Source organism: Sceloporus occidentalis, unplaced genomic scaffold, assembly GCF_023333645.1.
Source record: "Sceloporus occidentalis isolate IW3139 unplaced genomic scaffold, rSceOcc1.0.p SCAF_1, whole genome shotgun sequence".
NCBI classification, from domain to species: Eukaryota; Metazoa; Chordata; class Lepidosauria; order Squamata; family Phrynosomatidae; genus Sceloporus; species Sceloporus occidentalis.
In genome coordinates this window covers 31,755,866-31,772,736 of record NW_028316981.1, presented here as the reverse complement: position 1 = coordinate 31,772,736, position 16,871 = coordinate 31,755,866, and the positions used below count along the sequence as shown (strand labels likewise).

The following is a 16,871-nucleotide window of genomic DNA, read 5'->3' as shown; positions in this document are numbered from 1 at the left end:
TCTCCATTCTGGCCAATATTTGATCCAAGGTATAGGAACTGTTTAACTAATTCAGTTTTGTCATTAGCTAGGAATTTTGAGGATCATTTGTAGTCATTTGTTTTCTTAATGTTCAGCATTAAGCCTTCCTTGGTGCTTTCCTCCTTAACCTTTTTCAGTAATTGCTCCAGGTCCATGTTGGTTTCTGCTAGTACTATGGTGTCATTTGGAGTTTATCACACTGGAAAAAAGACGAGAGCATAGCAGGATGCTCCCGTCAGTATCACGCAAGTTGGCAAAAGTTATCACATGACGTCACAAATATCTCGTGATTATCCCATGAATAAAGAGGAACTATAGAACCACTTTTTATTCATGGGGAAATCCTGTGAATAAAAAGCAGCACTATAATTCCTCTTTATTCATGGGAAAATTGTGGGATATTTGTAACATCATGTGATAATCTTTGCCAAATTGTGCAATATTGACAGGAGCATCCCACTATACTTCCATCTTTTTTCCCAGTGTAATAAACTCCCTAGATTGTTAATGTTTCTTCCTCCAGTCTTCACTCTTCTTTCCTTTAAATCTAAGCCTGCTGTGTGTAACATGTTTTCTGCTTACAGGTTGAATAAATATGGTGATAGTATGCAGGCTTGCCTAACCCCTTTGCTGACTGAGAATCACTCTGTTTCTTTGTATTCTGTTCTCAAGTCAGCCTCTTGTCCTGAGTACTGGTTACGCATCAGGACAATCAGATGTTGTGGCACTCCCATTCCTCTAAGAACCATCCATTGGCAAAATGGGTGGAATGAAGATTTTCTTTTCTAACCGCTTGTTTTGAAACTAGAGAAAATAGAATTTTGAACTGTGTAAAGTCCATCGTCTTTTGCTTCAGGTTCTCATAGGAGTTTATCATACAGGGAAATTTGGAAGTTTAAAAGGGTAAGAACCTATGATTATCCAGCTTATTAGGTGCAATTGCGCAATTAATTTTCACACGAAATTGTGCACAAACCACTATGAATCTGACCAGAAAGAGACATGAAACAGCAATTAGTCGTTTTCAGGAAAATATTGTGAATTCATTTCCATTTCATTCGCAATATCGCTTTTGTTGCGCAATTGCTCTAGTGCGAAATCTGTTTGCGGTTCATTCACGGGATACTCAGTTTTTGTACTTTTGTTGCCAGATTTTCCATGGTTCTTTAGGGTGAGTTTACGTCCGGTGCTGCTTTGTTGTGCCCAGTTGCTGAGAGAAAAGCAGCCTTTTATGCTTTTTTAAAAACTTTCCTACCTTTTGGATAATGTTTTGTTATTTTTACTCAGGTTGAATATCATTTCTGGGAAAGTAAAGAACAGTACAGTATATTTTTATAAATAAACTTGGGTAAATAAAATTGTTTATTTCTCTGGGTGATTTTGTTTGCTGCCATGTGTGCTCTGATGACTTTTGGTGATGCAACTAATTCTTCTGCGTACATTTACAAAAATGTGATTCCTAAACCATTAACGGGATTTACATGTATCTGTGTTAAAACCAAATGCACATTCTACCCTCTTTCTCGCTTTAGTAATTAGCCTCTAAAGTGTTATTGTGTTTTGCATGTGAAAATCTTTCACGTATTTGCACGCTTTTGCAGGATGTGGCCCCTTTAATCATTATTGGGATGGAGGTACATAAGGTCCCCATGTGATAAACTCCATAGTATTTTTTTGGGAAAGAAGCCAACAGCAGGAACCATAAGATACCACAGTTTATCTTTAATGCTGACCTGATGTGGTTTCAGCACTGCAAAACAGTGTGTGCCCAGTACTGTAAAAATCATTGTCCCACTCCAGACAGAGGGATGGTTTTTACTCTGTATATTCTGGTTGTGGTCTAAAGAGATATTGCCCTCCTCCCAAATGCCCCTCCAAGTTAAAGAGTTCTCACCATTCCATGGCTCCTTATTAGGAATGAGAAACCAAAGGGTCTTGTCACCCTGAGATCTTATGATTATTAGCATTTGCTAAAAAACAGTATCTAGAAAACCACATTTGCAGAAACACATACAACTGCATTATCTCCCCTCCCCCCAGTAACCCTCCTTTACATAGTTCATGGAATCTATAAATTGGAATTGCAGACAGCGTTACATGTCTTGGATTCAGCATAAATGACAAAGACTTGCAAATAAGTTTATTCAGAAAGCTTGTTGGAAAAAGACAAAAGCTGAAAAGACCAAGTGCCAAAATAAACATTCTGTGTTTGATTTTGAAGGCATTTGGGGGGGGGGGGGTTGTTAGAGAAAAGAAGGGATTCTATTCTAATTGAAATAGTTTCTGAGCTCTGTCATCCTGACAGCCTAGGCGTTTCACAGCACTGCCAGAAACAAATCCAGCCCTCTAGTAATCAGAGAATCCCAAGTGTCTGTTTCATGGGATGGGGGCAAGGGGGAGCAGAAAGTTGGTTTCTGGCAGCAAAGAAGAACATTGACCCAGTTCTGAGTATATCCCAGTACACATTTAGGAATGGGCACTCTGCTTTCTTCTTTGTCATGTCCTTCACTAACAAATTAATACTTCTAAGCATTGCTGTCAGGGCTGTTTGACTTGCAGCTCTAGGGGAACTTTTCACATAACTGATTTTCCTCCAGAACTCCAAGGGAGGGAGAAGACAGGAAGAGCTAATGAGTGAGCAGACTGACTGTCTGCATTGCTTTCCAAGGAGGTATGCTTGGTTGATGGCTGGGATTGGAACTGGATGTGAGGAAGAACACAGAGCTGATAGACTCAGGTCAAGTTGCTCCTCCTTTCCCCCATGGCAGTGATATGGGAAACACTGCTATTGTGTTATGTGTTTCTCCTTCGTCGGAGGGGGGAATGTCCTGTGAAACCAAAAGCCCCTGAATACAATGCCCATTTGTCTATCTGTTGTTGTTGTGTGCCATCATGGGGTGGTTCCCACTGGTTGATACGCCGGGATTCAAATCGAATCCAAGGTGAGGCGTTCCTATTGGAAACCGAATTAACTCTAGATCAGTTCTAGAGTAACCCGCAATCGTTCCCACATAAAATCGATTCGTAAAGCGGTTTATTATTTAATCCATGTTATCGTCATTTAACACGGGTTAAAAAAATAGAAGGGTCAAATCTACATTTTTTTCCTTGAATCGGGATAGGAACCGGAGCATTTAAATAGGAACGACAGCCTTTGAAATCGGGTTAGCTGGATGGGAGGAGCGGAGCGCGATGGGCTGGCTTGGCAGGGAGTCGCCCTTTCTGTCCCCATCCGTTGTGGCTGTCGCCATTTTTGCTTCCCTCACCCCTTTGTCCGCTGTGGTCTTTCAATAAGAGATAAGGATTTTTTTTATTTATTTTAATGGTTTACAGGCTCTTAATCTCTTCAGCGCTTTAAGCGCCTGAAGTCCCGACTGCTCAAGCGCCTGCATCTGCCAAAGGACTACAAGGCTTCCCCCGGTGGATTGCAACCTCCCCTCTGTGTGGGAAGAGCCCATTTCTAACGGAGGAGAGGCAGGAAGGGAAGCCTCCTCTCGAAGAGGCATTCCCTGCCTGCTTGGGCTCTGATCTCGCCCAGGCAGGGAAGGGCTCTGATCAATGGGGGGGCGGGGAATAGAGCCTTTCTCCCTCTCTTTCTCAAACAGAATCTGCCTTCTCCTCCAACCCTGGAAAGAGAATCTTTGGGAAGAGTGCTCCCTCCCTGGTTTTCCAGCAGCCTCCTTCATTGATCTCTGGGCTCTCTGAAGGGATTCTCCCTGGCTGTCTTGGGAGACATGAAGAGGGGATGCTGTCCTGCAAAACCCATCCCCATAGTTTCTCTGGAAACAGCTTGGGCTCCCCAAATTCGCTTTGCCAGAAGCCTCTCCCATTGATCTCTGGGCTCTCTGAAGGGATTCTCCCTGGCTGTCTTGGGAGACATCAAGAGAGGATGCTGTCCTGCAAAACCCATCCCCATAGTTTCTCTGGAAACAGCTTGGGCTCCCCAAATTTGCTTTGCCAGAAGCCTCCCCCAGCCTGGGGTCTTTCTTCCAAGGCAGCAAAAGTGCTTTGGGCAGTTTTCTCTCCCTCAACCATCCTTCCCCACCTATAATTGCAGGACTCATAGGCACTTTAAGCGCCTCCTCATTGGTTCTTTTATAACAAACCGCGAAATTTAAAAGTGATATTACGATGACGTTGCTTTGATTGACAGCCCCAAAATGGTGAGTGGGAACGAAATAAGGCTAAAACCGATTTATATATACACCGTTTTATTTGAATAGGAACGAAAGCGGATCACTTAAAGCGAATCGATTGGTAAATGAGAACGAAGAAAAAAAGTGATTCGGAACGCGGGATAAGACCAGGGTTATTTTGAATCGATTTAACTGATACCGGTGTATTTTAAAGCATTGTAAATCGCAAGTGGGAACCACCCCCAAGATATTTCTGACTTATTGTGACCCTAAGGTGAACTTATTATGGGGTTTTCTTGGCAAAATTCAGTCAGAGGAGGTTTGCCATTGTCTTCCCTGGAAGCCCAGAGACTGTGACTTGCCCGAGATCACTCAGTAGATTTGCGTGGCCAAGCAGGGATTCAAACCCTGTTCTCCAGAGTCATAGTCCAACAGTGAAACTGCTACACCATTCTGACTCGATTCATCTGCCTGACCCCATATTATCTGCTCTTGGCCACCAGCTAAATGCTTTTCACTTCATGCAAGCACACTGAGCTGCATCCTTTCCTTTCCTTTGATAACTTGCCTTTATCCAGAGGGAAAAAAGAGGAAATTGACATGATGTTGACCATTTTCTGTTGTTGCCTGATGTTTTTTGTTACTTCTTATTTCAGTCTAAGAGAACATAAAGAATTCTCAGACTAGCAATCTGTTTCTAGCAGGAGCCAGAGAATTTGTAATTTAAAGGCAATAACCACTGACCTTTAAAATGCCTGGCAGCAGGCTTGTGCTCAGTTTGACCTCCATTCCATGCAGCCATCTCATTCCACAGGGAGAAGCCATGGAAGGAGTAGCAGTTGGGTGGTAGAGGAAATGTATCACCCCAGTTACATCTCTCTGAAGTTTTTAAAAGATAGCCTAAAAATAAACAGTGGTGACCATTCAATAGCATCCATAACTAGTTTGAAACTCATGTAATAATTCCTTCTAAATGGGAAAAAAATAGATGTATGGTTGGAGAGTGGGGAGGGATTGCTACAGGCTTCAGTCGATGAGTCAGTGGAATCAAGTCAACTACATTTTGAAAACCTTCTAGTTAGACAAAACCACTACTTTTGTGGAAGAGATACTGTTTATATTCCAAAATGAGCAAGATATTAAAAACTACATCAGCTGTTTCTTGAACGTCTTCAGCTCTCATGATGTATTGAACAAACTGCCTATAGCTCTTGTCTCTGATGTGAATAACCACTGAATAATACCAACTGATCAGGGAAATACTGCAATTGTCTTGTCAGCTTTTGATGACTCAGAAATCACCAGCTAGTAATCTACCAGTTTGTAATCTACCATTTTGTAATCTACAAAGGGAACAACATTATTGCTTTTAACAGAGGTAATGAAAATAATGTCAATGCCTTGGTTTTATTTAAATTAAAACTAAGGTTGTGGTTTTCATGCTCTGTTTGAGGGAACCTCCACTTCTTTAGAATCATAGAGTTTGAAGAGACCGCAAGGGCCATCCAGTCCAACCCCATTCTGCCATGCAGGAAATCTCAATCAAAGCATCCCCAAAAGATGGCCATCCAGCCTCTGTTTAAAGACCTCTAAGGAAGGAGACTCCACTACTCTCCGAGGGAGTTTGTTCCACTGTCAAACAGCCCTCACAGTCGGGAAGTTCCTCCTAATGTTGAGGTGGAATCTCTTTTCCTGCAGTTTTAGAAATTTGTCAGGAGGTTTGTTGGTTGTTGTTTTGTGTGTGTGGGGGGGGAGAAGACATTCAAAATGAAAGACAGGCTTCTACTAAGGACCCCTTGCCTGCCACTGTTTATGTTCCCTGTAGATGGTGCTCCTGAGAAGGACTTTGGGAGTATTTATTTATATATTTAGAGTATTTACACTGATATACTTATGTAAAAAAAGCAGGCTTGGACACAGAAGAAGCAGGGTAAAAAATAGGAAGAAAGAATAGCAACAATCTAAGATACGCAGATGACACCATAATACTAGCAGAAAACCTCACAGGCCTGGAATAGCTACTAAGGAAGATCAAGGAAGAAAGTGCAAAGGAAGGCTTACTGTTGAACATTAAGGAAACCAAAATAATGACCATGGAGAATCTATTCAACCCAGACAATGAAGAAATAGCAATAGTAAAATGAGTTCTCATACCTAGGATCAAACATTGATAGAAACAGGGGCTGCAGCCAGGAACTCAGAAGAAGATTAAGAATGGGGAGGGCAGGTATGAAAGAACTAGAAAAGATCCAAAAGATGCACAACTGAGCACAAAAGTTAGAATCGTGCAAGCTATTGTATTCCCTGTTACCATGTATGGATGTGAGGGCTGGACAGTAAAGAAAGAAGACAGAAAGAAAATCAATTCATTTGCAATGTGGTACTGGAGAAGAATGCTGAGGACTCCATGGACAGCCAAGAAGACAAACAGATGGATCCTAGAACAGATCAAGCCAGAAGTCTCCATGGAAGCCAAGATGATACAACTGAGGCTGTCATACTTTGGACACATCATGAGAAGGCTTGATTCACTGGGGAAAATACAATAATGCTAGGAAAGGTAGAGGGAAGTAGAAAGAGAGGAAGACTGCATGCTAGATGGATAGACTCTATTAAGGAGGTCACAGGTATAGGCTTGCAGGACCTAAGCAGAGCAGTGGAGGACAGGGAGTCTTGAAGATGTCTCATCCACAGGGTCATCATGGGCCGAGATCAACAACAACCACCACAATTTATGTCAAGACGCACAATGGATGGGAAGCCACTGTCTAGTGCGAACTGGATTCCTACCCCAGAATCCTGTGCTACATATTAGAAATTCCTGGTAGACAAACAGGAGTCCCTCAACAAAACAGATTTGTGTAGCATGGTTTCCTAAAGCTAGAAAGTTGGAAGCCAGTGCTCATAACAGTGAATGACAAGATGTTTTATTTTTATTTTTTTTAAATGTTGTTATTACAAAATGAAGAAAAGCAATCATGTCATTTCAGGATTCTTTCTAAAAAGCACTTTTATTGAGATGTCACAGACCATAATATATGCAAATCAAATCAGTTAAAAGCCAAATACTTAACCAGCTAAACATTCTCAGTTGACAGCCCTATTTTTAATGACCCAAACAATGCCTAATTAATATTTATACCCCTATTATAAAACAAAAAGCTCTTTCTAGTGTGTGGATCATTTCTGGAGTCATGTTTCATAATCATGAATTGGCTTTTTCTAGGGAGAACCTGAATGGGCAATGGAACATTTCATATATTGAGCTGCAGTAAAGTTAGTGGGTAACCTTTCTCCGGATCTATATCTCCATATTTAGGCAGACAAGTGAACCTTTTAAAGGTCAGTCGGGAAGCACAGGGCAGAACCTTACACTTCTCCTGACAATGTCCTGAATCAATATTTGTGATAGGTCAGCATACCTTTCCGTGGTCCAGAGTCAGACCTACAGTGTTACATTTTCAGTACTTATTCTGGGTCAGCCTTTCACCATTAAATGTACCATTTTGATATGATTCAACAGAGGGACATTGACATCTTCTGTAACAGATCTCTTGGAACAACTTTCATATTTTACAGCTTAAGCAACTGAAAAGACTAAGTTGCTTTCTTCTTTTCTCTTTTCTTCCAACTACAAATCAATCTCTCCCCCCCCCCGCCCCCAGTGTAGTATGAGAAAGAAAACATTGGATATGACCAGAGCCAGACATCAGATACAGGAGAGTTTTGATCTCACATTGCTGCAATGGAAATTTATCAGTGTTTAATGGGAAAGACCCATGATTATTGTATGTTGGGATTATACTTTCGAGTTTAGCTCCACATGCATTGTTAAACATTGCTAACAGCTAATAAAAGATTCAGATGTAGCAAAACCTGACATTTGAAAAACTGGCTATTGTTACTACAACCTCCTCTGTTCTTCCTCCTGTAAATCTTACAGTTCTTCTTACTTCATACCTGACTGGAAAATTTCTGCATCTACGTGAGCTAAAACTAAATTGAGGAAACTTTTTTACTCATACTCTTTCAAGTGACATATGAATTTTTGACACTCTTTTCTGACATTCTGGAATTCACTCATGGAAAGATGTCATGGTCTATATTGCATGCGTGTGTGTTGACATGTGTACAATAAATGTAAGAAATATTTTTGCTAACACAATATGGTAGTTGGCCTGTGGTAAGTCTAGTTGTGTCAGGTCTCCATTTCATTCAGGGGTCCTCCACTTCATACTGTCACAAAGCTTCATTTCTGAAAAAAATTCTGTAGTAGTGTTCAGCTTCTAAGCTCTCAAATACTGAGAAAAAGGAGATATAACAATATTACTTTAGTAAGAGTTTTCTTCCCATTTCCATGAAATAAAATTTTGGGAGGAAATTTCAAACTTTCAAATTATATTCACATTTCTAATTTTCACTCTTCTGTGAAAATTTGTGTTGGATTTAGCAACTTCATCTTTGAAGTTGGTGCACATATATGGGAGGAAATGACATGAGGAGGCTAGCAGATAGCAGAAATGAGATACAGGGTGAATCAACACTGTAAAAATGATGCAGTATGACACCACTTTAAGTGCTGCAGCTCTGTCCTTTGGAGTCCTGGGATTTGTAGTTTTGCATGGTTTTTAGCATCCTCTGCTAAAGCATGCTGGTGCCTCACAAAATGACAAATCTCAGAATTTTGTCAGGTGGATCCATTTCAGTTAAAGTGGTGTCAGACTGCATTATTTGTATGGTGTAGATGCACCCACAGTTACTCTGACATCAGCCAGGGGAAATGTAATAAGAGGCTGCCATCTCTTTTTTATGGCCAAGTAGAGAAGGCCCCCTGCCCTTCCCAGCAGATATCCAAGGGCAGCTGGGTTAGAGCAGTGCAGGGGCCTTGGGAGGGAGCTCATGGATAAACATCGTTTAAAAGCCACAGACACATCTTACTGCCCACAGTTGTCTGGACCATCAAAGTCAGCCTTCCCCAACTTGGATCCCCGCAAGTCTTTTGTACTATAGCTTCCATCAGCACCAGTCAGCATGGGCAGTGGTCATGGGTGATGGGGGTTGTAGTCTGAAATGGTGAAAGAGGAAATCTTTCTCATCAATCATTTCTTTAAAATACCAGGTAATTTTACATGGTCACATCATAGTGAATGTCATTGGAGAGAGAAACTACTAAATTGATTTGAAGTATTTTTGTGAACTAGAGGTGGGCAAAAAGTGATGCTGGGGCAGTATATGTGCCTCCCCCCCACCAACCTCTTGCACCCCAGTAAGGGTGAATTGTGTATCTTGGAATGGCAGATTAACTTTTTAAATAGATTTCAAGAAAACTGGCAGTATTTTAACATTACTATGGCCCTTTCAAAACCAGCATTGGGCTTCTTGCCATTCCTTTTTTACATTTTATTTTGTTTTTTGACACTTTTTGGCAGTTCATGCTGGCAATCAGGGACAGAAATTAGAGCCCTAGTCCCACTGCAGTCCCCCAACATGATGTCTATAGGCCACTACGTATTTAAGAAATGAACTGAGAATGCCATGAAATATATTTAATTCTTTTCTCTTTTTTCTTATTTTTCCCAAAAGGGCTCTCTGCAGATGGTGGCGCCAAGCGCCAAGAGCATCTCTCTCGTTTTTCCATGCCTGACCTAAGTAAAGATTCTGGAATGAATGTGTCAGAGAAGATGAGTAATATGGGAACACTAAATTCATCCATCCAGTTCAGAAGTGCAGAGTCTGTTCGTAGCTTATTATCTGTTCAACAGTACCAGGATATGGAAGCCAACCTTCATGATCTCGCCAATCCGATTGGTTACAGAGACACACCATCCCGTGGAAGGATGCACCAGAGCTTTGACTATGATGGGGGAATGCCAGGGAACAAATTGGCTGCACAAGAAGGCGCCAGACATCCCCCCATGAGTGAGCGAACTCCCAGGCGAACTAATCTCCGAGATGATGATCGACGTTACCGCCCCCATAGGCCTCGGCGGTCAAGGCGCTCCCGCTCAGACAATGCCCTACACCTCACCAGTGAGCAGAGCTATAAGTTGAAAGAGAGGCCCTCTCTACGAGCTCGAGAGGATTACGATCAGTTCTTGCAACAGAGAGGTTGTAGGGAAAATGTAGAGCAAGGTACACGAAGAAATCTCTATGGTCAGTGCCCAAGGACTGTGTCAGACCTTGCTTTGCAAAACCACTTTAGTGAGCGATGGGGACCCTACTTTGCTGAATATGATTGGTGTTCTACATGTTCCTCTTCCTCTGAATCTGACAATGAAGGCTATTTCCTTGGGGAGCCGATCCCTCAACCCAGCCGTCTCCAGTATGTTGCCGGCGAAGACCTCCTTCACAAATACGGTTCATACAGCATGCCTAAGTCTTCCACTCTAGGTGGTCGAGGACAATTACACAGCCGCAAAAGACAAAAGAGCAAAAACTGTATAATAGCATAACCATGTTTTACCCAAGCACAGTGTTGGAGAATGTAATTACTTCATCAACTTGCACTGTTGTAGGTCATAAAGCGCTTTTTATTGTAACGAAACATCATGGCAAGCAAGGATCTGTAAGAAGGTCACAGACAAAAGATCTATAAATAGTCTTAATTGTTGGCATGGTGAATATATTTTGCACATTTTATTGGGGGGACAAGAGGGGAGGGATCAAATTTATTTTAGCATGTAATAGTTAAAAGTTTATCTCCTTCCTACATAATACCCAGTTCACCCACCACCCACATAATACCCAGCTCACCCATTTGTTTTTAGTTGCCATTGTTTTCTATAACCAGCAGTTAGCTACTAGTTTATTCTCTCTCTTCTTTTTTGCTTTCCATTTTCATCATTTTCTTTTACCATTCTTCAGCCAGATTGAAAGGAAACCTAAGTTATTTCCATGATTGTTGTGAAAATGCAAAAGTAAATGAGACTTTGAAGAAAATATTTTTGTATTTTGTAATATCTGAGGAATGTTTATACCTAAGGAGTCACTGGGAAAGCAATGCACATTTGTCATACTTTTTGGCCAGAGCTTCAGAACCTTTTTGTTTCGTTTTGTTTTATTTTATGTTTTATTTTATTTGCCATCAAAAAAATTCTGGATCAGCAAGCCTTTTCTTTTTGCACCTGCTTAAAACAAAAAAAGCCCTTATAAAAATTAATTAGCTCTTGAGGAAGCTACAGGGTGCTTTTGGATTCTACTAACACCTTCATTTTATGTTACTCTATAAAACAAATACAGGCATCTATCACTGAAATGAAATGAAAGCAAATTTTTCCCCTTTTCTATATGCCTAAATCAATTTGCTATTCCCAAGTAGAGTAGACCTATTAGATTGATTACTGAATGGTAAGTCAACACTTATGTAAATCCCATTGAATCAATTGGTCTGCGCTAGTAGGGATTGGCAGTTGGATTAAGCACAAAGTTTTATACAGGTTAAAGATGTGAGAGGAAGGTTTACATCTCTTTAGAGAGGGCCAAAATCACTAAAATTTCAACTACTTTTGGGGGGGTAAGCCAAAACAATTGTAAGTGGTACAGTCATGTGGTGTCAGCATGAACTTGTTTTGAGTATAGAATTGTTTTCTGGTGCTCTAGTTTCCTGGCATTTGTTAACTGCTATTCATTACTGAGAGGTAACTTCAACACTGCCTTCTTCTGAAATTCATAATGAAATGAATACATCCTAATCATATCAGACATAAAGTCTACCCGTGGGAGATAAATACTTCAAACCCATTACAAAGGCAGTTTGAAGGGTTTGTCCTCAGGGTAGAATGGAGCCTATTCTTTGGAAGTAGAACAAAGCAACAAAAGCTTCAACATGGGTAGTTATATACATAGGACTCAAAGTGTATTGTGTGCTATGGTCGATGTGAGTTTTTTTTCCCTCTCTCTCTCTCTCTCTTTTTCTCTGTATGCTTTAAACAACTGGGACATCAAGATATGTTCTATATTGTTTCCAGATGAGACAGTGGGAAAGAAGAAAATTATTTTGTTTCGGTTGTACTTTTTTTTACTTATAGGGCTGCAAATTGGGTGTCAGTAGTCTCCAGCTAGGTAGGAACTTGCCAACTTACAACACCTGTGTATGGTTCTCTCAAGAGTTTGGAGGAATCTATTAGGAAAAACTCCATTGGAATAGATGACAAAATGCAAATTGATGTGGATGGGATTTTTTTAAAAAGGTGCAGAGGTCCTGACTCTTCAGTTGGACCCAAGAAACAGTAACATTGGACATGATCCAGCTCTGCTGCGGTCAGGCTTTGGAACAATATGTGTGTATCCTGGGGGAACAGACACTGTTGCTTATTGAAATACAACGGCACGGAAAAAAATTGCTGGTACGGATGTATCCATAGCACAGTTAGGAATGTTTTTTGTGCATAAGGAGAATGTGATAACTATGATTTTGCCCAAAAAAATAAAGAAGGAAAAAAGAAAAACATGATTTATAAAATGAATGTCTTTTTCAGATTGCACTGAAAACATAGAAAACTGGTTTTGTGTGTTTCCACACTGAGCTCTGTGCACTTTTGATTCCATTAAGATATCTATATTTTATTTCCTTAAAACATGCTTCATGTTTACTTGCATGCAGCATGCGCATGCATACACACCACGTACCTGCTTAGTATGCACATGGAACTCTCACAACAGCACAATCCCAAGGGCATTTCAGCACAAAGGGAATATTGTACACAAAGCTTCCCACACTAATAAGGAAGCTGGGAAGCTCTTTGGATTCCCATGTGCACCTCACAGGCACAACAAATGTCGTATAAATGCTTACACCCCTTCCTTCCATCTGCCTCACTCACTCCAGTCCCAGCTTAAATTTAATTACTCTATAAATGGCTAGATTTTGAATACACACACACACACACACACAATATTAAAAAGCATGCCCCTGAATTGTTCTAGATGTGTGAGTGTAGCCCCCAGCCTTACCACAGTTGCCCACCCTGGCTTATAGGGATAAGGATTCACATTATCTTAAGTCCTCATGTGGCTTGTTACTTACCATGGATGCCATGTATATTGTCGTCGTCGTCGTCATCACCGCCATCAAGTCATTTGAGACTTATGGCAACCATGAGACAAACTTTTTATGGGTTTTTCTTGGCAAGATTTGTTCAGATGAGGTTTGCCATTGTCTTCACCAGAAGCTGAGAACATGTGACTTACTCAAGATCACCCAGTAGGTTTCATGACCATGCAAGAAATTGAACCTTGGTCTCCACAGTTGCAGTCCAACACTGCCACAAAACCACAGCAATTTCACAGATGTCATAGGGCTAGTTCTTAATAAGCTCATATCAGCAAGAGTCTGGAAGTCATTAGAAATCATTTTTCAAAGACATATACATTTAAGGTAGTCATCACAATAGCATAAAGTAAATTGCCACAGGCAGAGATGTGATTGGGCTACACAGTCCTTATGTCAAATGGTAGTGTTGTGCACCCCAGTGTCCAACCCTCATGTCCAACTACCCAATGTACCCTTGAAACCCTGATTCCACAACCTTGAACTGAATGCTGTTGTGCAATGAACAAAGAAAGGTGTCCAACTTCTTCTGTAGGGGAACTTAAGGCACCAACAGGATTCCAGCCATGGCTTATTATGATGGACATGAGATGCAGTGAGTCTTAGGCTCATGTTTTATTATTATTATTATTATTATTATTATTATTATTATTATTAAGCTTTATTTATAAGTGCTGTAAATTTACACATCACTGTACATACGATCAGTTAAAAATAGAATAAAATAAAATCTGCCTGTGGCTTACATTCTACAAAAATAAGCATAATACATATTCTTCCTTGATGGAGATAATTCATTGAGGTCTTCAGGCTCACATTCACCTCTTCCTCCCCAAGAGAAAGATATTTGAAGTATCCATTCATAGTTTGGAACAGGCTACAGTTCCCCATTTTTCTCACACATGCTGAGCTGGTTTGTAAAGCCATAGTTAACAAACCAAGTTAAGAAATGAGTTTCAAACCATGACATGTCATTTATTTTATTGTACAGATTACAGCAGGGGTAGGCAACCTGCGGCCCGTGGGCCGGATGCGGCCCGGCAAGGCCTTGGGACGGGCCCCCGCCCGGTCCTGCCACCAATTGCCACCAGAGCCTTTGGCCTCTCGCATGAGGGTGTGGGGCCTTTGGCCTATCAGGAGGAGGCAGGCAAGGGGGGCAATTGTCTATAGAAGCCTCAGAAACATGCATTTATATTAACATTTTTTTAAAAAATCAGCAAATTTTTTCACATGTCCTCAATTTTTTTTAAAAAAGTGTCCTCCATTTGAAAATTTTGTCCTACATCATACCAGTTTATTTATTTATTTAATTTTTTAAAAAATTATTTTGATTGTTTATGTTTTGGCTTCGGCCCCCCAGTTGTCTGAGGGACAGCAACCCGGCCCCTGGCTCAAAAAGGTTGCCTACCCCTGGATTACAGTTTCCTCTCCAAGATAAAACTAGTTGTAGTTTGTTCCAAACAACAAACAGAAACTCCAAAATTTTCTCCCCACATAGGGGAAGAAAAGAAGAGGAGTGTGAGCCTGAGGCATGTTGTAGCATGTTCTTGTCATTGCCTACTAAGGCTGCATCTACACTGCAGAATTAATGCTTTAACTGCCAGGACTCAATGCTATGGAATTCTGGGAACTGTAATGTGCTGTGATGTTTAGCCCTCTTTGTCAGAGAGCTTTAATGGCACTGCGAACTACAAATCCCAGCATTCCATAGAATGGAGTCATGGCAGTTAAAGTGGTGTCAAACTGCTTTAATTCTGCAGTATAAGGAGCAGCCTAAGTTTCTTCTGGAAAGGAGTAATTTTAACCATTTTCTTCCCACTAAGGAGATGTCTTTGAAAACTACACCGTTTTTGAAGTCTATTCACAATTTGAATATTACAGTTTTCTGATGGGTTTTTCCAGCTCTGAAGATGCCAGCCACAGCTGCTGGTGAAACGTCAGGAATAAACTCTGCTAGAACACGTCCTCATAGCCAGAAAAACCCACAAAAAGCTATGGATGCTGGCCATGAATGCCTTCGACGTCACATTTTTAATATTCTTTCCATCCCTAGTTGTGGCATCTAAAAGCAGCCATCTCAGTGAACAATCATTAACTTCCTGGCTTTAACCATGATGCCAAAGTTAACATCATTTTAAAAAGTTAGCAACAGTGAAAATATTGTTTCTAATACTGCTTACTGGACTTGTGAAAAAAGATAATTTAAGCCAAGAATGGGAAACATGGGCATTCCTCTGTTCTTGAATTAAAACTTCCATCTGTCCTAGCCTGCTTAGCCAGTGGTGAGGAATGCTGGGAAGCGAAATCCAACAATATGTGGAGGGGCATCCCATCTTAAGAGAAAGAAGGTATATAAATTCAATCAAATCAATACAATATTGAGATAAACTGATTCTTTACCTGGTTTTCAAGGCTGTGAACAACTAGAATATTATGCCCAATGCAGCTAAACTTGGCTAGGATTTAATCTCATGGAAGGCAACCATTACTATTTTTAATATTATCTACAAAACACTTTTCCGTTCCAAAAATACATATTAAATGAGAATAGCACAATATTCATCTACTTCCACTCCTTTTAGTATGGCTATGTATTGTGCATTTCATACAGTAAGATTTTTTTTAAATGCACAGTATCAAAGAACTATTCAAGCATATTTGATTTGAGGTTAAAGTCTAAGGTTGCAGTCCTACAATCACGTACCCACTAACAAGCCCCACTAAACTCAAAAGAATTGACTTGTGAATAAAATATACCACAGTTGTACTGTGAGGCCCTTGTTTGGCTTTTGTGCATGTTTTCAAGTAACCAAAGGAATGGTTTGGATTTTGGAGAGGATGACATATGCATAATGCCTTATTGGCAGTCTAATTGACAATAATTATGTATAATTACTTCTTGAAATGACATACAGGGGGACAGACCCTTAATTGGTGTTAATCAACATATTCCAGGGCAATTTAGAGACTAATTTTTCCTAGATATGAGCAGCAAAGGTATCAGATTTATGTGTTCAGTTTGAAAACCCTGATTCTCCAAAGTATTGGTGTCATCCCTGAATTTTCTATCTAGCTAGCTTTATATACACCAGGTCTGCTCCTTTGATCCTTGACTGGGGAGGGGTCTATACCAATTCTGAAGGGCAAGGATCTAAATCAGTGAAAGAGGAAAGAAGCCAAAGTTTGCAAATCCTTGATTTTTTATCTGTTTTCCTCTTTTTTAAAAAAAGCAGAGTAAGATGAGGCAAAGGGTGAAACTGAAGCTTACTGTAGCCCAGCTGCATGTGCAGTATGTACCAATTGGAGCACATCATCCATTTGCATGGTCTGGATAGATGAAAATTCTCCCATTTCATGATGTTCTGAATAGGTGGGGAGAGTGAGTTAAAAACATTGCAACGGGGCACTGATCAGCATGATCTTGAATGTGTGCCACTATTCCACCACTTGAGGAGTGAGAGGTTCGAACTAACTAAGATCTAGTCAAAAACAGAATTAAGGAAGAAGTTTGTAACTCCCCGAGAAGGCTGGATTGTACATTGAGAACCATTAGTGTAACTGCATTGCCATATTTTGTTTTGTTGGGGAGGGCTTGTAATGCTGTTATGTAATCAGAGCCCCATAGATTTCCTCAGAAAATTAACTTTAAAAAAGGGTGGGGGGAT

General features: G+C 40.5%; 1 protein-coding gene across 4 annotated transcripts in view; it reads left to right on the top strand.

Annotated features, from left to right (window-relative positions):
* LOC149321292 (prickle-like protein 2) overlaps nucleotides 1-12,586 on the top strand; it is a 364,893-nt gene extending 352,307 nt beyond the window's left edge. For all 4 annotated transcript variants that reach the window (XM_089519000.1, XM_089519003.1, XM_089519001.1 and 1 more), the window contains one exon: nucleotides 9,741-12,586. In XM_089519000.1, the coding sequence (XP_089375126.1) occupies nucleotides 9,741-10,609 (869 nt within the window). In that variant the 3' untranslated portion in view covers nucleotides 10,610-12,586. The remainder of the gene's footprint in view (nucleotides 1-9,740) is intronic.
* Nucleotides 12,587-16,871: the final 4,285 nt, after the last annotated feature.